The sequence below is a fragment of the Maniola jurtina genome, chromosome 17, assembly GCF_905333055.1.
Source record: "Maniola jurtina chromosome 17, ilManJurt1.1, whole genome shotgun sequence".
Lineage (NCBI taxonomy): Eukaryota > Metazoa > Arthropoda > Insecta > Lepidoptera > Nymphalidae > Maniola > Maniola jurtina.
Window position 1 is genome coordinate 1,610,457 of NC_060045.1, and position 20,632 is coordinate 1,631,088.

General features: G+C 36.4%; 4 protein-coding genes, 1 long non-coding RNA gene and 1 other non-coding gene across 8 annotated transcripts in view; 3 read left to right on the forward strand and 3 right to left on the reverse strand.

Annotated features, from left to right (window-relative positions):
• The window catches only part of LOC123873907, a 161,458-nt gene extending 155,361 nt beyond the window's left edge, over window positions 1-6,097 (forward strand). The window contains exons 11-12 of one of the 2 annotated variants that reach the window (XR_006797796.1): window positions 4,223-4,224; window positions 6,084-6,097. The gene's annotated coding sequence lies outside the window, so the exon portion shown is untranslated. Of the gene's footprint in view, window positions 1-1,690; window positions 1,785-4,222; window positions 4,225-6,083 lie in introns of those variants that run through there. The other variant, XR_006797797.1, reaches the window with a different exon arrangement.
• LOC123873918 lies at window positions 748-20,213 on the reverse strand. 2 transcript variants are annotated; one of them, XR_006797801.1, is made up of 3 exons: window positions 19,059-20,213; window positions 16,892-16,894; window positions 748-759 (listed from the first exon to the last, which is right to left on the reverse strand). It is a non-coding gene; the product is annotated as an uncharacterized LOC123873918 (long non-coding RNA). The 2 variants fall into 2 exon arrangements; XR_006797802.1 differs by lacking the exon at window positions 748-759 and adding an exon at window positions 11,788-11,798.
• LOC123873915 lies at window positions 2,775-6,682 on the forward strand. Its single transcript, XM_045919013.1, has 5 exons — window positions 2,775-2,779; window positions 4,359-4,567; window positions 4,935-5,102; window positions 5,399-5,513; window positions 5,806-6,682. Exons 2-5 carry the CDS (start codon window positions 4,367-4,369, stop codon window positions 6,003-6,005), a joined length of 684 nt encoding a protein of 227 aa, XP_045774969.1. The 5' UTR covers window positions 2,775-2,779; window positions 4,359-4,366; the 3' UTR covers window positions 6,006-6,682.
• Window positions 7,461-11,321, reverse strand: LOC123873909 (putative nuclease HARBI1). The gene is made up of 7 exons (XM_045919007.1): window positions 10,919-11,321; window positions 10,289-10,482; window positions 9,747-9,879; window positions 9,092-9,236; window positions 8,568-8,734; window positions 7,782-8,054; window positions 7,461-7,497 (listed from the first exon to the last, which is right to left on the reverse strand). The coding sequence occupies exons 1-6, from the start codon at window positions 11,216-11,218 to the stop codon at window positions 7,782-7,784; spliced, it is 1,212 nt and encodes a 403-aa protein (XP_045774963.1). The 5' UTR covers window positions 11,219-11,321; the 3' UTR covers window positions 7,461-7,497.
• Window positions 11,855-11,926, reverse strand: Trnad-guc. The gene has a single exon. It is a non-coding gene; the product is annotated as a tRNA-Asp (tRNA).
• LOC123873911 (N6-adenosine-methyltransferase non-catalytic subunit) lies at window positions 12,342-17,810 on the forward strand. The gene is made up of 7 exons (XM_045919010.1): window positions 12,342-12,520; window positions 13,208-13,372; window positions 14,146-14,346; window positions 15,146-15,302; window positions 15,726-15,887; window positions 16,326-16,473; window positions 17,021-17,810. Exons 1-7 carry the CDS (start codon window positions 12,455-12,457, stop codon window positions 17,265-17,267), a joined length of 1,146 nt encoding a protein of 381 aa, XP_045774966.1. The 5' UTR covers window positions 12,342-12,454; the 3' UTR covers window positions 17,268-17,810.
• Window positions 20,214-20,632: the final 419 nt, after the last annotated feature.

Sequence of the window (20,632 nt, forward strand, 5' to 3'; positions counted from 1 at the left end):
TTCACGTACTTTTTTGTTTAAATCGATAATTTAAAACGGTTAGCAAACTGAAAACTAGCATCGAATGTAGATTTTACGAATTTTGGAAGACACTCTATTTAATAATTACTAAGAAATAATTTATTTTTGGCATAGGCATCTTCCCCGTTTTCAGGCAAAGCGAGTAACCAGGGTGTCATGTGCTCTAAAGTGCATTAAATGTTTACTAATCAATTATAATTGAATTATCAATGAATTCAATTTGATGAATATTACACCTAGAGCACAACCCTAGTACTGTTTAGTTGACAGTATGTCGATTCAAGATCAAACCACAAGATACTGGATTTTAGAAATTTGTGAATACCATAGGATTAAATGTAATAACTATTAACCCAGTACACCTAGTAGTACCTGATTCCATGGTAAATACTATCATTTTTAAAGTCATAAAATTGCAGTTACGATTGTAATGTCATAGCTAATGGGAGCCCGGTCCGATGTAGAATAAATGTCCGAAACGTGTAAATTATAAGAATAAATGTAAGTCTTAAGACTCTTAGTCTCTTAAGACTCTTTTTTTAAGTGCGGAAACCAGCCCAGAGAGAAGAAGAAGAAGAAGACTCTTATAGCACATAAGAGCTTTCATTTAAAACGAGAATCCGCTATAGTGAACAATTTTAAATTGTTCCGCGTTTGAATGTAATAATAAATGATCAATTACTTAAATGTAACTTACATATTATATTTTAATAAACGAGTATGTAACGATTAGGTTAGCTTTAAAAACATAAGTTTTTGAGTAAACTTAGGTAGGTACTTAAATTATTTGTGCCTTTATGTACGATGTGTTTTGGGAGGTTTATTTACCCGACTACTAAATCCAATATGGCGGATAGGTAGGTATACAAAAATATGTATATACCTTCTGTGGTGGTATTTTAAGTCGGGTTTTAATTTTTGAACTTAATCATGTTCATATTATGTTACCTTTACATTTTATTGTGTCCTTATTTTAAAATGTTTCAATGGCTAAATGGTTTTTATTCTTTGACGCATAAAGTCGTAAAAAAATTTACCATAAATTATTTTTAGTATTTGGGTAAAAAATAAATTAAAATAGGTACTTTAATTGGTGCTGATTTAATTTAAAATTTAAACATGGTATGTTATGGACATGAATTTTATTTAAAAAGATAAAAATACGACTTTATGCGTCGAGATTGATTTTAAATTGTAATTAATAGACATATTTCTGTAACTTTAAAATAAAATAAAGATTTAAATAAAATAGTTTTGTATATGTATTTATTTCATAACGTGTACAGACTAGCTACGTTTGTAACGGAAAAAACATTAATATTATGTAAACTAAAATTTTAGTAAGTATGTACTTATATCAAAGAAGTAATTATAGGTACTAAATTTTGCCTCCATAGAAACAAAAGCAATAGTAAAACTCCAGTAACAAAGTATTCTTATAAAATGTAATAATATACCTACCCTATAGTGACAGCTGTACTTACTCGTACCTAGCCATTTTATACAAATGATAGCTTCAGAATCCTGCCGTTTTTAAATACACTCCAATCTCGTTATTCGTGTGTTCCATCCCTTAATTTGTCCTTACAAGGCGCACTAAACGGGTCTAACCGCGAAATTCAAATTTAATTTGGCTTTTCGCAATTTGTAAATGAATACGACAAAGTAGGCTTATGGCATTCTAATTCCACCAATGGCAGTATCATGTTCACAAGATTACATAAAAATCTTAACTTGAAAGTGTTCAGTTTAAGAAATTAGTCTAAATAATGAGTTTGACATGAGTTACTCACAAATTAGTCGATACTATGACTAATTTCTTAAACTGGACTCTTTCAAGTAAAGATTTTATATAAACTTGTGAGGATGATACTGCCATTGGCGCAATTAAAATGCCATAAGCACACTTTGTCGTATTAGTTTACAAATTGCGAAAAACCAAATTAAATTTGAATATCACGAGCAGACCCATGCACCTTAAAATGACTTAGGTACCTACATCTAATTATCTAAAAAAAAAATCACGAATGGCATGCACGAGTCCTGGCAAATCCTGAGACAGATTTTACTTATTTATATTTCAATTTCTAAATGAAAATAAAATACTTATGATTAGAAATATAATACAATATTACTTATATAATACCTAGTTACTTCAGAACTCATTATGTGCATTGCGCAAAGTCATCAAAATGTTTTTGTAACAGACTCAAAATTGACTATGTACGGGAATTTTCACCCATGAAAATCCCCGTAAAAACGAAATAAAGAGTAAGGTATGAAGAGTTCTAGGTACTCTAAGATATCGGAACAGAACACGAAAACAAGAGTGGAATGTTATATTTTAAAAGTCGTTCATAAGAATTCTTATCCTTTTTGTAAGACATTTTTATAAAAATATTTTCCTTTAAATATAATCTTTTCTTGTAGGTATATTTTGCTGGGTTTTTTAATGTTTAGGGGCAAATTTGTAATTAGAAGCAAAAAATTCATATGTAGGTAGGTACCTACATATATTATACGGTCATTTTCAAAAACCTTATATTCAATTTTGCCTCTAAAAATTGACTTTTGGTGAATTTTTCGTCTAGTCAAGCGTGAAATGGTGGCCATATTGAATATTTTTTATCAACTCCAAAAAAGAGAGGTGTTAATCAATAACCCCATTTCCTACACATTTCCGGAGTTACGTACAGAGTTGGAGTCCAACTTCCGACTCTAGCTATTGGACGGACAATCGAAGAAACAATATATCAAAGTTACTTTATTTTTATAGCAGAAAAATGTACCTAAATTGGAAAAAGATGTATCAAAATTCCTTTTTTTAAAGCGGGAAAATTGAAAGTTCATATCAAAAAATTGTATTTTAGGTGAAAACTATGTTAGTCACATTAGGTACCATAACTGCTTAAAAATTGAGCTAGTTTAGGCTTATCAATTAAACTTTGATAGGGTGGCTGGATTGAAATCACCTTCACTATTTTTTTTTAAAGTTTTACTTCTCTGATTCTTATTAGTTTTTATTACATTTAATAATATTATGTTTAATATGGCCACCTCAAAAAATGGTTTTGGTTCTTGCACGAGATAATTGCTTTTACGCAAAGATGGAGTATGTATTTCCTTTTAACTATGTACTATTATTGTGTATACTATTATTTTTAACTTTTTTTCGTAGTTTATTGCAACTGAGAGAAAATATAGCGCATTTCAAAGATGAAACATTTTTTATTTCAACCTATTTACTTACCTAACTTATACTTAAGTTATACCTACTAAGCTAGGACAGTAATATCTTTTAGTGGAATTTTTGAATATTTTATGAGTAAAAGCGGAGATAGCTTAGTCTAATTGGGGTGTCCGTGGTACGCATTTCTTAACTTTTTTCTGAAAAAATCATCAAAAGTGAAAATTTCGATTGGGGTTTTTTTGTTAGAAAGATAACTTTTATAATGAAAATAATAAAATAAAAATACTAAGATTAAGCTTATGCAGATTCCTAAAAATTTCAAGACACTTGTGTTTACAAAAACTTGGTAAAAAAATCTGTAACGAACGCACCGGCAGTGGTGACTTTTAGGTACTGTATTATAAAAATAATACTTAAAATAAATGGAACGGCCGCCCTTATACAAATGGGAATAGCAAGTAATCGGAGATTGCATCGATAAGACGAGATGCATTAGGAAAATTGTGCTGCTGGGAAACGTCAAAGCAATCTAGGTACCAATCTACTAATTTCAATGCTGCTAATGGATGAGTAGGCGGATGAAATGTTTTTTTCTACAATATCATATAATTTTATGAATATGGGTTCTTACTTTTAGGATAAGTCAGAGAGACAATGGTTTTTTTACGTGATTTTTGGCGGCAGTAGGTACGGGAAAGAGAAGATAAGATTGGTGGAAGTAGTCTGCCATCCTATAAGTAGGTAACTACCTGTTATCGTCAAAAACATGGGAATTTAGAAAACTGATAAATACCTATATTTAAAAATAAAATACCAGCTTGCTAACTAGTTATATATAATTTGTTTTTGTTGGACATTAGGCTCAAAAGAGGTAGAATCCAGAGCCGTAAAGCTAGTTTAAAAAATCAGTAGACATTTGACAATGATATGACATGTAGGTATATTACAGTCTGTGCGGTGGTTCTGTGACGTTGACATGTACCTATTTGTTTTGACTTTTGCTATGCCTAGGAGTTCAAAGTTGTTGTTTAGCAAAAAAATTATAAAGAAATTTGTTATATTTACTTCAAAACTGCTATTTCTAAAAGAATGTTCAACTAAATCAATCTTTAACAAACATTTATAACACAACCACGTACAAATTCAGTAGTCAAAATGGTAGGCAAAACGGTTGTGTCTCCAAAACAGATGGAAATTCTTGTATCGTTCATGGAAGAGAACAAGGACTTTGGGAGAGGACATGTCTTCAGCAAAGGGCCATTGGCCAAGCAAATAATAGCCGCAAAGTGGGCCAAACTGACCGCTAGGCTCAACAGTGTTACTGGAGCTAATAAGTCAGCTAGGAAGTGGAGAGAGGTACCTAGGCATTCACACCAGTTTCTGTTACTTTACCCATTACTCTCTTGTAGGGATTTACATATGCTACAGTATTGCACTACCTGAAACCCTTGGCTCCCTGGGACTTATTTGATGTTTTTGTCCACCTAGGTAGGGGTATTGCCACTGCCCTGGCCATTGCCACTTCATACTATTTTTAGGAAATCATTACAAAAAAATTACTCAAAGCCTTGAATCCTTGCTATATCCGAACTTCTTATAAATTATATTCTCAATTCAACCATAAAGTCTATATGCAACAGCATTATAAATGAAATCCACTACACAATGCTGAAGTGTCACTTCTGTAGTTGACATCTCATAGCTTTTGGAACTATTTTTACAGTATTGGAATGATAAAAAATACTCTGTCAGGAAAAAATCCCTGTCAATATCGGGCGGGAGTTCCAGCAAGAAGTCCCTGGATGAAATGGATGTCCGGATACTGAATGTTGTGGGCAAAGTGGCGGTCTACTCCGAAGAGTCTGTGAGGATACCCAACCCATTTGATGATGTAAGTTACGTGTCTATAATATTGTGAGCCTACTAGACTTATCTCCTTCGTAGTTGGTTAGTTTTTATGGAGATCGGCCGTCATCATCATCTCAACCCATCGCCGGCCCACTACGGAGCATAAGTCTCCTCTCAGCATGGGAAGGGTTTCACCACACTGGTCCAGTACAGATTGACAGACTTCATATACCTTTGAGAACTTTATGGAGAACTCAAGTATGCAGGTTTTCTTACAATGTTAAGTATAGAGTATAGACATACTGTCACATATTTTATTATTTGTAATACCTATTTCAGGAAACAGCTGTGGAAGATGAACTCCCTGGTGACCCCTTGACCAGTTTAAATGGAGTTGATGTAGATGGAACCACCAACTCAACAGTACCACCTTTGAAAAGACGTCGCTATATAAGTAAGTGCCTGCCTACCAGCTACCTGCTAATAAGGTCATCTTAACCAAATTTCCACCAAGGCACATTGGCCAATCTTAACAAAGATCAGTGCACAAGTGTATTGGCAAACACAAATGAACACTATCCTGATATAGATATCAGATTAGTCGGCAGAGATATCAGGTGCAAGACTTCATGTGCTTTCCAAAACCTGGATTCGAAACACTGCAACTTCCTAACTCCGGGCTAGTTGAAAAATTTCTTAACAGACCATATTTATAGCTTGATTAAGCAATTATTTTATTTTTGCAGGAACTCGCAGAGGAATAGTGGCGCCAGATTGGGCTGTACAAATAGAGACGAGACGCGTGCGCGCTGAGGAGCGCTCCGCGGCCGCCTTCGAAGCCCTAGCGGCCTCCGCTGGCGGCCTGGCCGACAGTCTGGTCGGCATACGGCATGAGCTGGCTCAAATACGGACACTGCTCGAAACTAGGCAGAACAACAATTATTGAAAATAGTGAAAAAGTGAATAGTGTTGAAAAAATTGTTAATATGGAAAGGTTGGAAAGAGAGACCATAGGACTAACAAGAATTAGTCAAAGTAAAACAGTTGATGCTAGTTTCAAAACAGATTGAGGTAAAAAAACCGGTCAAGTGCAAGTCAGAATCGCGCACTGATGGTTCCATACTCGGGTATTTTTTCCAACATTTTGCATGATAAATCAAAAACTATTATACATAAAAATAAATAAAAATCTGTTTTAGAATGTACAAGTAAAGCCCTTTCATATGATACCCCACTTGGTATAGTTATCTTCCTTTGAAAATTGAAACACATTTTAAGATCAGATTTCAGATTTTTTTTGAAATTTCTCCATTGTATAAATGTAAATAGGGCAGCCTCCAGCACATTAGACCGACAATTAAAGGCTGGCAGAAAGGCAGCTGGATGAGAAAGACAGAGGACTGGGTGTGGTAGTGCTCTTTAGGGAAGGACTATGTCCAACAGTGGACATCCACAGTCTGATAATGAGATGATGATAAATGTAAATAGGTTAAATTTAATCAAATACCAGATAGCAATAATTTATATTGTACATAAAGGATAATAACTGTATAAATAATTTATTTTAGGTACACATTAATTTATTAATTAAGTGTCATTAATTTATGGAAATAAAACAGTTTGTTTATATGAAAATCATTTTATTTTTATCACCTTATATTTTATACCTACTTACTTAAAAATTAATAATAAAAAAAATTAATATCCATATAATAGTAGTCTTTTAAATGCATTTTACCATTACTTATTTTACTGGTTCTAAATGATTTTTATCTTGTTGACTTACTAGTTTTTACATAATATTATTTACTCAGTAATACAAAATTATTATTATCACAGTTAGCCTAACTATACATAGAAAAATGTATCAAAAAAAAATTGTGTAAAATAAAAAATATCACAGTAATTAAGCTTTCTTAATATAATAAATTAATATATGAATTTCAAAGAGAATAGGTATTTAATTTCACAAAATCAAATAATTGTAAAACATCATTTTTACAAAAAAAATATTAAATTTTATTAAATAATAAAACTTTAAAATGCCATAAAAAATTACATTATAATTCGTAAAAAATAAGTTCTCACTTCTCACTGGCCATTTTAACTTTGTGTGTCTAATAATATAATTTCAAAGTATGATTTTAGCCATTTAGTCCAGTCATTATAGTAAGTTCACCTCGGAATTCGAGATACCCTGCTGTAAGTCCGAGAATTCCGAGATTCTTACCTAATTTAAGCTTAAATGACTGGTCTAATTATTTTAAAGGTGAACTGTACTTTTGACATGACAGTTGACTCAAAGAGTTAAATAGGCGCGTGAGAAGTCATTTTGTATGGACTATACTTAGCTTGGCACATAATGTGATGAGTATTTATAGGTCCATGAATGTGATGTAATTTTTAATGAGTCTGTGCTATTAGTTCCTTAATCTAATCTAAGGCCTAATAATATAGTTAACTTCTATTAAGTAATTAAATGATGTGAAATGCAACGATAGAGGATAAAGAGCTGGGAACTTAACAAAAAAAAAAAAAAAACAGGTTTAAGCTTAGATTAAGTATATTACAATATTAATATTATAAGTGATAGTTTTTAAGGTTGTAGCACTGTAAATAGCAACAGATAAAATAGTTATATATTAAAAAAAAAAATCTAATCTAAGGCCTTAAAGGACTGGTATCCAGGGCCGTAAAATAAATTAAAAAAAAAAAATCTAATCTACGTATAATACTGATTCCCCTCGCAATGTCGATTGTTCGACCAATCGACCTGGTACATACAAGCGCTCCGCGCAGCCCACAGCCTGCCGATCAGGGCTTGCCTCGATCCATCCACGTCATGTGACTCGACAGCCTCGAAGATCTGCTGCTGCGAGTCCAGATGCAGTTCCTCTTGGATGTCCACGGCGAGACCAGCTCGGTTGACGAAATTGTGGAGCACCACACATGCGTTGACCATTTTGCCGGCTTTGATAGGGCTGTACCGCAGTACCTAAAAATTTTATATTAATGTATTAACTACGGTTTAGGTATTAGCGGAGTTAGCCGAGTGGTTAAGATGTCGGGCTCCTGTTCGGAGAGTCGTGGATCGATCCCGGGCACACACCTCTTGTTTTGCAGTTATGTGCATTTTAAGTAATTAAATTGCATTTCTTTAAACGGTAAAGTTTTTAAACTTGGCCAGAAGCTGTGGAAACTTATTTTTGTATTTTTAAATTGAAGTTGAATGTTTGAGTTTAAATCCCACTAAAAACTAAAGCCTTTTTTGAGTAATTTTAAGTAAGTTCAGGAAGCTGAATTATTTTTATTAATTCAAGACAATCATGTCACAAAAAATTGCAAAATACCTACTACAAAAAAGATCGCCGCTAGCAGAAAACATTCAAAAACAAAAAAAAATTATAACTCGAAAACTGCAATAAATCACGGAATATACATGGGGTATTTTCAGAGGTGTGAGGAATTAAAAAAAAATTGACGTCACTTGTTGGACCATCCTGTATACCTTATGTGCCAGCAGGCATCGCCAGCGTGCCTTGAGCACGCCGATGCAGCGGTCCACGACGCTCCTGGCGTGCGCGTGCAGCCGGTTGTAGTACTCCTCCGGCGAGCCCAGGCCGGCGCGCAGCACAGGGGTCATCAGCCAGGGCCTTTGGGCATAGGCTGAATCCCCTGCCATTTTAAAAAATTGTTAAAAGATATGATTTACAGAGTCAATATATTTGAAGAATATATATTTTTCACTTGGCTTGAATAAACAAACCGCACAAACATTGAAACAATATAGTGTGGCTGGTGGCAGTCTCCATATACTGACACTAGATGACGCTACTCACACGAAAGGGATCATAGGCTCTGCTCTAAGCTATCACGCGCTGCAAAGCCTGTGGCGAAATAACTTACAACATACAGAATAGATGGCGCTGTAGTATCTTCGATCACTGACTGTGGAGCCTCAATCGCGCAAACGAAGTTTTACTGCACTTGCAGCACTATATAGTACAATTCCAACATACAGCTAGATCATACCGAGCAGGTAATGCGTGCCTTCGCCGCGGCTGTGCAGTTGCTGCATGAAGTGGTTGACGGGGCACTGGCTCCACACGTGACAGTCGTGGCAGGCGCCGCCGAAAGATGCGTCCACATACAGAATGTTCAGTTTCGAGTCACAGATCTGTACATATAAAACAGTACCATGATTCACGCACAGCATAAATTGGTCAATCTAGAAACTTGAAATTTTGCATAAGTGCAGGATTCCTCTATAATGTAGACCCACATTAAGAAAGGGGAATTTCAATGGCATTACGGGTGTGTACCGGGGTGTACCGGCAAAACTGTTCCGCCAAGCGATTTAGTATTCCAGAATAATACAAAACATTTTAATGTTCTATGTAAATTATTGACATTTTAATGTTCTATGTAAATTAATGACATTTTAATGTTCTATGTAAATTATTTAATAGATAGATAGATAAAAACTTTATTGCACACAAAACATGAAATAATCAACACAAAATGATGAAACAGAAAAGAACTAAAAACAATTGTATGCAAAGGCGGCCTTATTGCTCAGAGCAATCTACACCAGGCAACCTTTGGTGAAAGGAGAAACTAAATGTGCTGTTAAAAAAAATATTTATTCATTCTGTCATTAGTCAAAAAAACCAAAATAGATACTTACAATCAAAACATTAATGGAATGGTAGTTTTTCCTATTGAAATAGGCTCCCTCATTTTCGCAGGGTCGTATCATGGCTATATGAGTTCCATCTATACACCCTGCCACGCCAGGTATACCAAATTCTTGGAAAAACCTTCAAAAATCATGTAATTTATACACATTTAAAAATAAATTACCTACATAATTATTTTTTAGTCATTCTATAATTTTGCTACTACATATATGTATTATAATGAAAATGCTTTGCCATTATACTAAAAATTATATTAGGTATAAATACAAAAGTGTATCTGTCTGCCTGTCTGTTACCTTTTCACTGAGACTTTTCAAATGTGTAGAAATAGTTCTAAAGACAGGCACAATTTATGCTACTTTTTATAAAACGGATTTTATTTATTTATTTGAGATGGCAATTGGGCTATGAGGCGAGGGACGCGCACACCCGCGCTATCCCGCACCAGGATAGCGCGAGGGCCTCCTCCCGCCTCATATCCCGATTGCCATCTCTACCTGTCGCGTACTTATACATAGAAATGTCTCACCCTCTAGACACCTCCTCCAACTCCTGACTGGTTCTAGGAAACTTTATGAATTTTCTTAACACTGTTGGTGTATTAAGAGCATTAGTGACATCCCTCAAACAATCGTGTACCGATGTTTGTGACAACCCTAGCAGCTTTATGCCAACAGCTTTCTGATAGCCACCTTGTCCATAAAATGCTAATGCTGTTAATATCTGTTGAATAAATGTTTTTTAATTACATTTGACTACTTTGAAAATTGTAAACTATTCCAAGACTGACTAAAAAAGATTTATCATACAACTATGTGGGACTAAACTATGAGCCTATCACTGTACCTTTGTGATTGTGAACCACTAGATAGCCTATTGGTTATGCCTCCTATTTGTTAAGGAAAGCCGAGATTCGATCCTGGACATGCACCTCGAAATTAGGTATGTTTGTTATACTTTTAAGCTGTTTAATATCACTTGCTTTATCAGTGAAGGAAAACAACGTGGGAAAATTGCATGACTGAGAGAACTCTCATATTGGTCAATCTGCACTTGGTTGACTGTGGCCTGAACTATTCTCATTCTGAGAGGAGACCCATGCTTGATAATGGGCCAGCTATGGGTGATAGTTATATGGTATGTGACGATACAGTCTTACCTTAATATCTAGAGGTATCGCATTCGAGTACTGGCGCCCAGGCAAGAAAGGTTTTAGAACAGCACAAAGTTCTTTAAACAGAGGCTTGGTGAGGCGAAACAGTTTGAGGAACTCGTCATCTGGCAGATCTAGGGGACTGTCCTGTTCTCTAAGAACACGTTTGCTCACTTTCAGTTGCTTTTTTTTACGATCTTCTTCTGCCGCAGCCAAGAAATATGCACCAGACATTATCTGCGTTTTGCAGCTGGAACTAAAAGGTAAATATATTCTGGGTTCACAGTTGATGTTGGACTTTTGCATATATTCCAAATTAATTCGAGAAAGTGCACTGTTAATTTAACATTTTATGTTAAATTAATTTTCGAATAATATTAAATCATGTTTATGTTTACGCTTTTCAAGTTTTCTGTCACATTGACATTTGGAATCAGCCGTGGTACGGTACCTACTCCATACGTGTGCGAGCATGAACGAAAATCGATTTTGTACTCGATTGAATCGATTTGAAAATATTGTTATTATTAAGGCGGAAACACATTAATAAATAAAACATCCAATACATATAATAAAAGGCTAATCACTGTTTAATTCATCCCAACTAAGTTACAGTCTCACAGGACGTAGTCTTCGTCCTAGGAGCCTTCTCGATGCTGGGGGAAAATAATATATCTAGGTAACTACCTATAAATAATTATTATTATTAGACTTCTGAAAATTAATCCATATTAATCTTCACTTTTTATTAATAATAATTATAACTAGGTAATTAATAAGATATTTAGTTCCGACTCGCACATTTAGTCCCTAGGTAGTTACGCGCTAATTTTAAAAACTAACTGTGAGAATGTTCAATAAGTTCTGAAACTAATTAGTAGGTTAACTATCTAATCTAATAATAAAATATATTTGAAAAATCTAAAAATTAAAAGAAAAGAACTCTCCGGCGGGGAATCGAACCCCGGTCTCCCGCGTGACAGGCGGGGATACTTACCACTATACTACCGAAGATGTGACAACTAGTGTCGAAATTATTTAACGGTTCATTTTGGTTTGCTAAGTCTGCACTAATTCCAGATTGCAATATCCATGCAGTTTCTGGACTCTAGACTAGAAATGATAGAATTAGGCAATGTTTTTTAAACATTATTAGGCAATTTAATAGATTATGCGTCAATGGAATTAGGTGCTTTTCTAGCCAGTAAATAAAAGACTTTCGGCTTTTTACAACCGTTACAATTTTACCATTTTTCATTCGAGACCTATTAAATAATGTAACATTATTATTTCTAATCTAAGGTTCTATGTTGAATAGTGACTTTTGAATTGAATTGTTTCCACAGCTAAGGTTTTTGGATTTTTGAACCTTTTGTTGAACAGCACTGACGTTAGCTGTCAGTGTCATTTGGTGTCACTGTCATTACTGTCAAATTCAAATTGTGATTGTGCCAAGCGAAGCTTGGGCATTGGAATTTGGATATTTTTTTATAAAATTCCTGAAAGAAACATTGTAATATTTTTTATAATAAAACCACAACAATGAGTGAAAAACTTAAGGAGTTGCGCGAGAGGTCTCAGAAACGAAAGAAATTGCTAGCACAAACGGTAAATTCTGATATATTCCACGTTTGCGTTTTGATTTTTTTGTGGTTATGATTGTTATGAATACTAGCTGATCTGAAAGCCCCGACTTTGAATTTCAAGTTTCTACACTCGGGGGTTTAAGGTTACATATTATTTATATCAGTCAGTCAGTTTATAGAAATAGAAAGATTTCTCATTCAAATAAACTTATACAAGTGTTTTTAAATCGAAGTAAGCCGAAGCCCGAAGCCCTTCCTACCGAACAGAACCAGTAAGAAACAGTATAATTTTATGTATATTTTCCATTTTGATGCTTCATTAACCTAGCAGCTAGCTGATTCAACTGGGAATCATAAGATCCTGGATTTGAGCCCTAGGTTGAGCCAAATAAATTATTAGGTAAGTATTTTGTTAGGAAATTTTTAGAGGCACTTTCATGTGTATGTTATTTACTGTGTCTTTATTTCCTTGATTTTACAATATTTAGCTTTTTAAATATACTGAATTTCTTGCTAGATCTCAGGGATACCTTGTTATAGAAACGGGCTGAGCCTTTACCACACTTTGTCCACAAGATGGTGCAGTGAATTGTACTTTTGATGAGTTGAAAAGAGCAGCTGCTGAGTTTCTTTGTGCTCTTCTCAGATCCATGTGTAATCACTGACCAGTGACATTTAATTTACTTATACTTAATTGAATTTGTTACAGTTAGGAGTGTCGAGTGTGAGTGAGCTGCGGCATGCGCTAGGAGCAACTGTGGATGTGCTGCCGAAGAAGCAGGCGTCGACCGAGTATACTGCTGATGGTAACGAGAAACCTACACAGAAGGAAACTGATAGCCTTGTTTATACCGACTCTTCTACTTTTCTGAAGGTTAGTTATGTTTTTGTCTGCGGTGTGTCTGTGACTTTGACATTTTGGTACTCATCCTTACACTGGACAGTTACTCAACATTTAGTTTGGTGCTGATCTTAATAGTTGGGATGTTTGTTACTCCTTCACTCCGCAATCATTGAACCATTTTGACTCAAATTCGAATGGACATAACTTGAACCATTTTGACTCAAATTCGAATGGACATAACTTATACCCTGAATTAGCACATAGACCAATTTTTACTCAGGAAAATCAACGAGTACACATGGGATTAAAAACCTTTATCCATGCATCATATAGGTCTACCCTACACAGTCTGAATTCCACGGATGTGTATGAAGCGAATTGTTGCCTTGTTCCTTATGTACTGCTAGAACATGGAAGCCCTCCTGTTTCCTGTTGTTCCTGTTAGCTACAGTGTTGGGAGCTTCAAAAGAAAAACTGAAAGGCACCTTCTAGGAAGGTGTGCTCCATGTCAGGTTAATCATCACCTATTATATTGTGGTGTGATTGCAGTCACAAGTATGTATAAAAACATTAAGAAAATGTATGGCGTGCAAATGTAAATGTCATGTAAGCTATATGCTCTGACATAAGGAGCTCGAAAGTGGAGCCTTTAATTTTTATAGTTTGGTATTGTCACACTTCAGACCAAACAGATGGCAACCTTAACATGAGTCGCTATTTAAAATGTCTTGGTGGAGTAATTTTTCTTTACCTGGAAGCTAATATTAAATATTCTGTGGTTATAGCTTGTATCCTCTCCCCAGGGTACCCAATCGTCCAACCCTCACAATGACTACTGCCAGCACTTCGTGGACACGGGGCAGCGGCCACAGAACTTCATCCGCGACGTGGGGCTGGCGGACAGGTTCGAGGAGTACCCCAAGCTGCGCGAGCTCATCAAGCTGAAGGACGAGCTAATCGCCCGCACTGCCACTCCGCCCATGTACTTGAAGTGTGACCTCAAGGTATGTGAACACCTTCAACGGCTTCAGAACTGCATCCGCGACGTGGGGCTGCAGACAGGTTCAAGGAGTACCCCAAGCTGCGCGAGCTCATCAAGCTGAAGGACGAGCTCATCGCCCGCACTGCCACTCCGCCCATGTACTTGAAGTGTGACCTCAAGGTATGTGAACACCTTCAACGGCTTCAGAACTGCATCCGCGACGTGGGGCTGCAGACAGGTTCAAGGAGTACCCCAAGCTGCAAGAGCTCATCAAGCTGAAGGACGAGAACCCTTCTCATCCTGAGAGGAAATCCATGCTCAGCAGAGGGCCCGCAAAGGTTTGATGATAATGTATTTTAGGATCCTGTACCTCAAAAGGAAAAATGCAACCCTTTTGGATCACTTTGTTGTCCATCCGTCCGTCCGTCTGTCGTGTCTGTCAAGAAAACCTATAGGGTACTTCCCGCTAACCTAGAATCATGAAATTTGGCAAGTAGGTAGGTTGGTCTTATAGCACAAGAAAAGGAATAAATAATTCGAAAACCGTAAAATGGCTACATTACAGAAAAAAATTAAAATGTGTTTCAATTTTCAAAGTAAGATAACTATACCAAGTACGGAACCCTCGGTGCGCGAGTCTGACGCGCACTTGGCCGGTTTTTTTTTAAATTCAAGTACTGTAGCTTGGCTTCACGGCTCTAGGTTCTAGCTATTGGAGCCATGGCCGTAGTAGGCCATGCAACTGTACTGTTCAGTGCAATTAATGTTATATTCAGTCATAATGAACCTATTTCATAAACCACTATTTTGTCGGCCTACAGACGTTCGACCTCAAGTCAATGGGCAGTAAGTTCGACGTGGTACTGGTGGAGCCGCCGCTGGGCGCGGGCTGGCGCTGGCGCGACGTTCTGGCGTTGGAGCTGCATCACATCGCTCAGCCGCGCTCCTTTGTGTTCCTCTGGTGCGGCAGTTCTGAGGGTTAGTATTCTGTATATTATGGTTTTAAAGTAAGCCAAGGAAAACTATTTATTAACTTAAAAGTGTAAACTGTTTGATGTATCAAAGTACAGCTCAAACTGATGAATCTAGAAACTTGTTGCATGTAAGCCGTCTTGTCTGCCTCATCCACCCACTATCTTCTTGAGGTCGTGAGCCAAGTGGGTTGGAGGTCGTCCTACACTGAGCTTGCTGATACGCGGTCTTCACTCCAGAACACGTCTGCCCCAGCGCCTCATACCTCGAGCCATCTCGACCAGTTGCCTACTATGAATATTATGATAAAAACCTATTCCATTCCACCGTTTTCAAAAATGGAACCCCACACGCGTTTAGTTTTACTTCAACCACGATACATGCATTATATCTTCAAAAAAAAAAAATTGGAACGAATGAATGTTTCAGGCTTGGACATGGGGAGGGAGTGCCTTAAGAAGTGGGGTTTCCGGCGCTGTGAGGACATCTGCTGGATCAAAACCAACATCAATAACCCTGGACACTCCAAAAACCTGGAGCATAACGCCGTGTTCCAGCGGACCAAGGAGCACTGCCTCATGGGCATCAAAGGTACAGTTTTTTAAGTCCTGAAATTGTGGGACACCAGGCTGAAGCGAAACTGTACTCTGTCTCGCTCACTCATATAGGCAAATAAACGCTGTTTAGCTTATTACGTATTTTTCCTAAGAAATTCGGATGACGTTATTTCCAACATTTTTTGGAGCTATTTTTCTAAAGACATCTAATTTTAAATTCAAAATGCCTTTTTAAAAAAAAATCGATATCAGTATTTTTTTTCATGAAATTGATATTGATGACGTTTCCAGTTTTTGGACCGCTAAGTACGAAAATAATGTCTATTTTCTACTTCAAGAAAATCTTGCAGGTTAGACTATCATCACTTACCACCACGTGACATTACAGTCAAGGGCTAACTTGTATTTGAATAAAAAAATAAGAATCAAGATGGCTGACAGGTCTTTTTTATCTATCCTATTGTTTACACAGGCACTGTGCGGAGGTCGGTGGACGGCGACTTTATCCACGCGAACGTGGACATAGACCTTATTATATCTGAGGACCCAGAGTTCGGCAGCAGCGAGAAACCCATAGAGATCTTCCACATCATGGAGCATTTCTGCCTGGGCCGCAGAAGGTAACGGTTATTTTTAACGGTTAACAGATAATCATCATTTCATTATTATCGACCCATCGCTGGTTCACTACTGATTGCCCATACAAGGGATTACCCATGCTATGCTAGCCCTTTTTAGGGTTCCGTACCTCAAAAGGAAAGGAGAAACCCTTATATGAAACTTTGTTGTCTGTCTGCCTCTCCGTCGTGTCTGTCAAGAAAACCTAGAGGGTATTCCCCGTTGATCTAGATTCTAGAATCATTAAATTTAGCATGTAGGTAGGTTTTATAGCACAAGTAAAGGAAAAAATTCGAAAACCGTGAATTTGTGGTTAACTTGTAGTGTTCTACATGAAAGTGCTAGGTAGACCTTTTATGATGGTACGGAACCGTTCGTTTTTTTTGATGGGGGAAAGATTTGCGGATTGGCGGACTTCACATACTAGCGTAAGATGAAAAGTTCAATCAGCATAAATTCACGTTTCCTGCCTGGGTGCACATGTCATTAGTTTTTATGACAAGTTTCAACTTGTTTTCTCAAGTATATTGTTTACACGTTTATTTCCAGAGTGCATCTCTTCGGCAAAGACTCCACCATCCGACCAGGTTGGGTCACCATTGGGCATGAGTTAACTAATTCCAACTTCAACGCAGAACTGTACGCTTCATACTTCACTGAGGGCCGCGAAACCACCGGCTGCACCGAGCGGATAGAAGCCCTGAGGCCCAAAAGTCCCCCCAATACTAGTAAAGGGGCCCGGCCTAGGGGGAGGGGAGGATTCAGGGGCAGGGGTCGCGGGAGAGGCGCTATTTAGTGGTATTTTATACTATCATATGGACTTGTGGAATATTTACTATTGGTAACACTAACAATTAACACCACATTCTAACATCAGGATTCATAGTCAAGACTTTAAAGGACGATTCAGACACATCCTTAGTCAAAAAATCTAAATCAAAAATCATTTATCCAAAGTAAGTTTTATTGTACTCCTTTTGATGGTCAGAATTGGTAGATTTGTAAGATGATATAGTGGTGATTTTTAATTACGTACACTAAAAACTACGAGGGTTCCGGACGCGCCCGGTCTGAGAAGACCCCTCAATAAACTCAGCGTTCAACTTTTTTTTTTGTTGGCTTATACTATTTGCTTACGCGAGAGACGTAATATGTGATGAATATGAAAAGGTAGATAAATAAGCCTCAGCTTCATACAAATGTGCCCAAGGTTCTGTCTCCAATAACTGTAAGTACATGATATGGCATGGTTTTGTTAGTGTTGCCAATAGATAGCGATATGTAAGCGTGTATCGAGTGACAATTTTATTATTTTTAATATAATAATTTTAATATTTTATATGAGCTGTTTTACTTACTATAGATACGAAGTGGTTTTTTTAACTGGGACAGTATGGGGAAATCCAAAACCATCATACACAGGATACAGGGAAACTGTCTCAGGAAACTTTAGGTCTTTTTTTTTTAAAACAATTTTGGCTTAGTCAATTTTTTGGTCAAGCGTGCGTTGTCCATAAAAATCAATGAAATTGACTAATTTTTTTTAATGCCAATCGACTCAGTTTCATGTAAGGATCATTTCAAACATCATAATTGAACTACTTACTCGTTCACAAATCATTTAAAAAGTACCCCATAATTGAATTTCATCACGTAACCTAGTGGTTAAAACTCCGGCATTGAACTATATTATACCTTATTTCGATTGGATAAATATCAAATTCACTTGATAAATTTAAAATCCTCTGCCATCCCGTCCTTGTCTAGCCCCCAATTGTGTAAGAAACCCAATTTTCATTGTAATCCGTAGCAAGTTCTGCCATTTGATTGCCTGTGAAAAAATGTGAACGAATTTAACCAATTGAGGCTCAGAATTTGCTAACAATTACGATGAATAGGTTTTTCTTACACAATCGGGACGCTGATGTTATAAAAAGCTCTGATCATGTGAAGGACTTCTGATAGTGATAGTAAATAAAACTCCAAAGTATATACATCAATATATTTTATTTTACATAGGTTGTCTTTAACTCAACTCGACTATTCTGAAGTTCATCAAAATATAAAAAAGACAAAACAAAAAAAATATGTCATATGAGATCTTTTACTTACTAAGATAAGAAAAAATTTACATATTTCATTTTAATTAATTATTTATTTTATTGTGGAAACTAAGAATTTCTTACCATTCATTAAAAAAAACTTTAAAATAACATTTCAGAGCGCTTTATTAGCCTTTGCATTTTTTCGTTTCTACATCCATTGATGTAATGTTTCAAGAATAGATCAAGGTAACATTTTAAATATAACTTCAATGGTCTAAGTAAAAAGGAATTCCTTTTTTTTTCTGGAATACAATAACAGAATACGCTTTCATTTGCACCAAACGGTTGAAAAAATGCGTTTATTATCAATGCATTCCAAAAAAAAAAACATTCCACCAACTGTCAAAGTTACATTGAAAAATTACCCCTATTTAGTGCAATTTCTAGCAACATGCTAGTACAATAAAAAGAAAGGCTGTAATGGGCCTATGCCCATTACCTATAAATAAATTATTAGGAAAAAATACATGGTATATAACCACAGATAATGCAAAGGGCAATAAAGCCCCCCGTACACTGAGGCACTTGTCCAACCGCCGACGATTAGTTAGAAACAAGTTAGCTAAAAATTAGAAACGAGTTGGCGAGCGACGAGAAGCGAGTGGGTAGTTGGGATAGTTTTGTCGCCAGGCTATGGGCGAGTGAATTATGAGGAGAAAACATACATTTATTCCTGCGCAAACTGTGCAAGTGCTTTGACTACCAACCAAGAGTGTCGCTGAGCGAGTTTTTTTCTTTAATAGCTCTTGTCGCTGCGACATACTGGTGGTGAGAAAGTTCTCGCCAACGCTGTGCTCAACTTTTTTTCATTTTGTGCTCAAAATTTTATCTCTTTTATTGACACGAAATCATACATCGATTGTACGTTTCCTGAGCGAGAAAATAGTCGATAGCTGTATCCACGGAGAGAAGTTAGTACAGGGGATCTGACTGTTACGTAAACCCATACAAATGACATAGACAAAAACTCAGTGGGCGTAACCATTTTGATTCTGCAACCAATCACAAACATGTTTTCAAAAACCATTCGAAATTAAATTCGAGAATAGTTTTCAAACAAAAAAATATTCGAAATTCAATTTGAAAGTACAGTTTAGTTTGTGATCGGTTGGCGAATCAAAATGGTTAATGCTCCGCGAGTTTTTGTCTCTGTCATTTGTATGGGATAACGTAACAGAGAGCTCCCTATATTAACTTCTCTCCATGGATATAGTTACTTCCTCGTCGGCGGTGGGACAGGTGCCTAAATCTGTATCCAATTGACACAATTCTCCACTGATCCTATTCTTTATCTTTATTATTCTTTACATCGCACATTGTCAAGTCTTACGAGTATATTACATAATTCATTTTTTTTTGTTATCATTATACAAGGCATATTCTACATTCAGTGTCGAAGCCACTCGTCCAAATATTAATAAGATGAGCTACGGCCGATATTAATGTAATTAATCTATCTTTAATCTGTCGATAAGTTACTTAGCAACGTTGTTTTATGTCGAAAAAGATTATGCAATTTTTGACCAATAACTATGTGGCTAAGGGCCGATTTCACGAACGTAAAGTCTTATCCGAGTAATATGAAATTTGGGCAGGTTTTCAATACAAAAACTGTCATTACGCCTAATTTATTCTTCGACTAGCTGATGCCCGCAGCTTCGCCCGCGTGGATTGGTCAGATCCCTTGCAGCATCAGGATTGAGGAGTTGGACTCCAAATTTTTTATGAAACAATGTCGCAAAGTTCCTCTATCGATTAAAAAAGAAATGACGCAAATCGGTTCAGAAATCTCGGAGATTTCGGTGTACATAGGTAGAAAAACACAACTCCCTTTTTAAAAGTCGGTTAAAAAAGTAGCCTATTTTACGCCCTGGTCAATCCTCTACTTGCCTGTGAAAGTCCCGTCAAAATCGGTTCAGCCGTTCCAAAGATTAGCCTTTTCAAACAGACAGACAGACAGACAGACAGACAGACAGACAGACAAAAATTTTAAAAACGTGTGATTCAGTTATGGTATCGTTCAAATAACCATATGAGCTTAATATGAGGTAGTTAT

Excerpts from the sequence above, each read along its gene's own strand:
- LOC123873915 (XM_045919013.1), top strand. The coding sequence starts at position 4,367 with ATGGTAGGCAAAACGGTTGTGTCTCCAAAACAGATGGAAATTCTTGTA. Across the intron at positions 5,103-5,398 it reads TACCCAACCCATTTGATGAT|GAAACAGCTGTGGAAGATGA; the intron begins GTAAGTTACGTG and ends TACCTATTTCAG. Across the intron at positions 5,514-5,805 it reads GAAAAGACGTCGCTATATAA|GAACTCGCAGAGGAATAGTG; the intron begins GTAAGTGCCTGC and ends TTATTTTTGCAG.
- LOC123873909 (XM_045919007.1), bottom strand. The coding sequence starts at position 11,218 with ATGCAAAAGTCCAACATCAACTGTGAACCCAGAATATATTTACCTTTT. Across the intron at positions 9,880-10,288 it reads TTGGAGGAGGTGTCTAGAGG|GTTTTTCCAAGAATTTGGTA; the intron begins GTGAGACATTTC and ends TGATTTTTGAAG. Across the intron at positions 9,237-9,746 it reads ATTCCATTAATGTTTTGATT|ATCTGTGACTCGAAACTGAA; the intron begins GTAAGTATCTAT and ends TTATATGTACAG.
- LOC123873911 (XM_045919010.1), top strand. The coding sequence starts at position 12,455 with ATGAGTGAAAAACTTAAGGAGTTGCGCGAGAGGTCTCAGAAACGAAAG. Across the intron at positions 12,521-13,207 it reads AGAAATTGCTAGCACAAACG|TTAGGAGTGTCGAGTGTGAG; the intron begins GTAAATTCTGAT and ends AATTTGTTACAG. Across the intron at positions 16,474-17,020 it reads TTCTGCCTGGGCCGCAGAAG|AGTGCATCTCTTCGGCAAAG; the intron begins GTAACGGTTATT and ends GTTTATTTCCAG.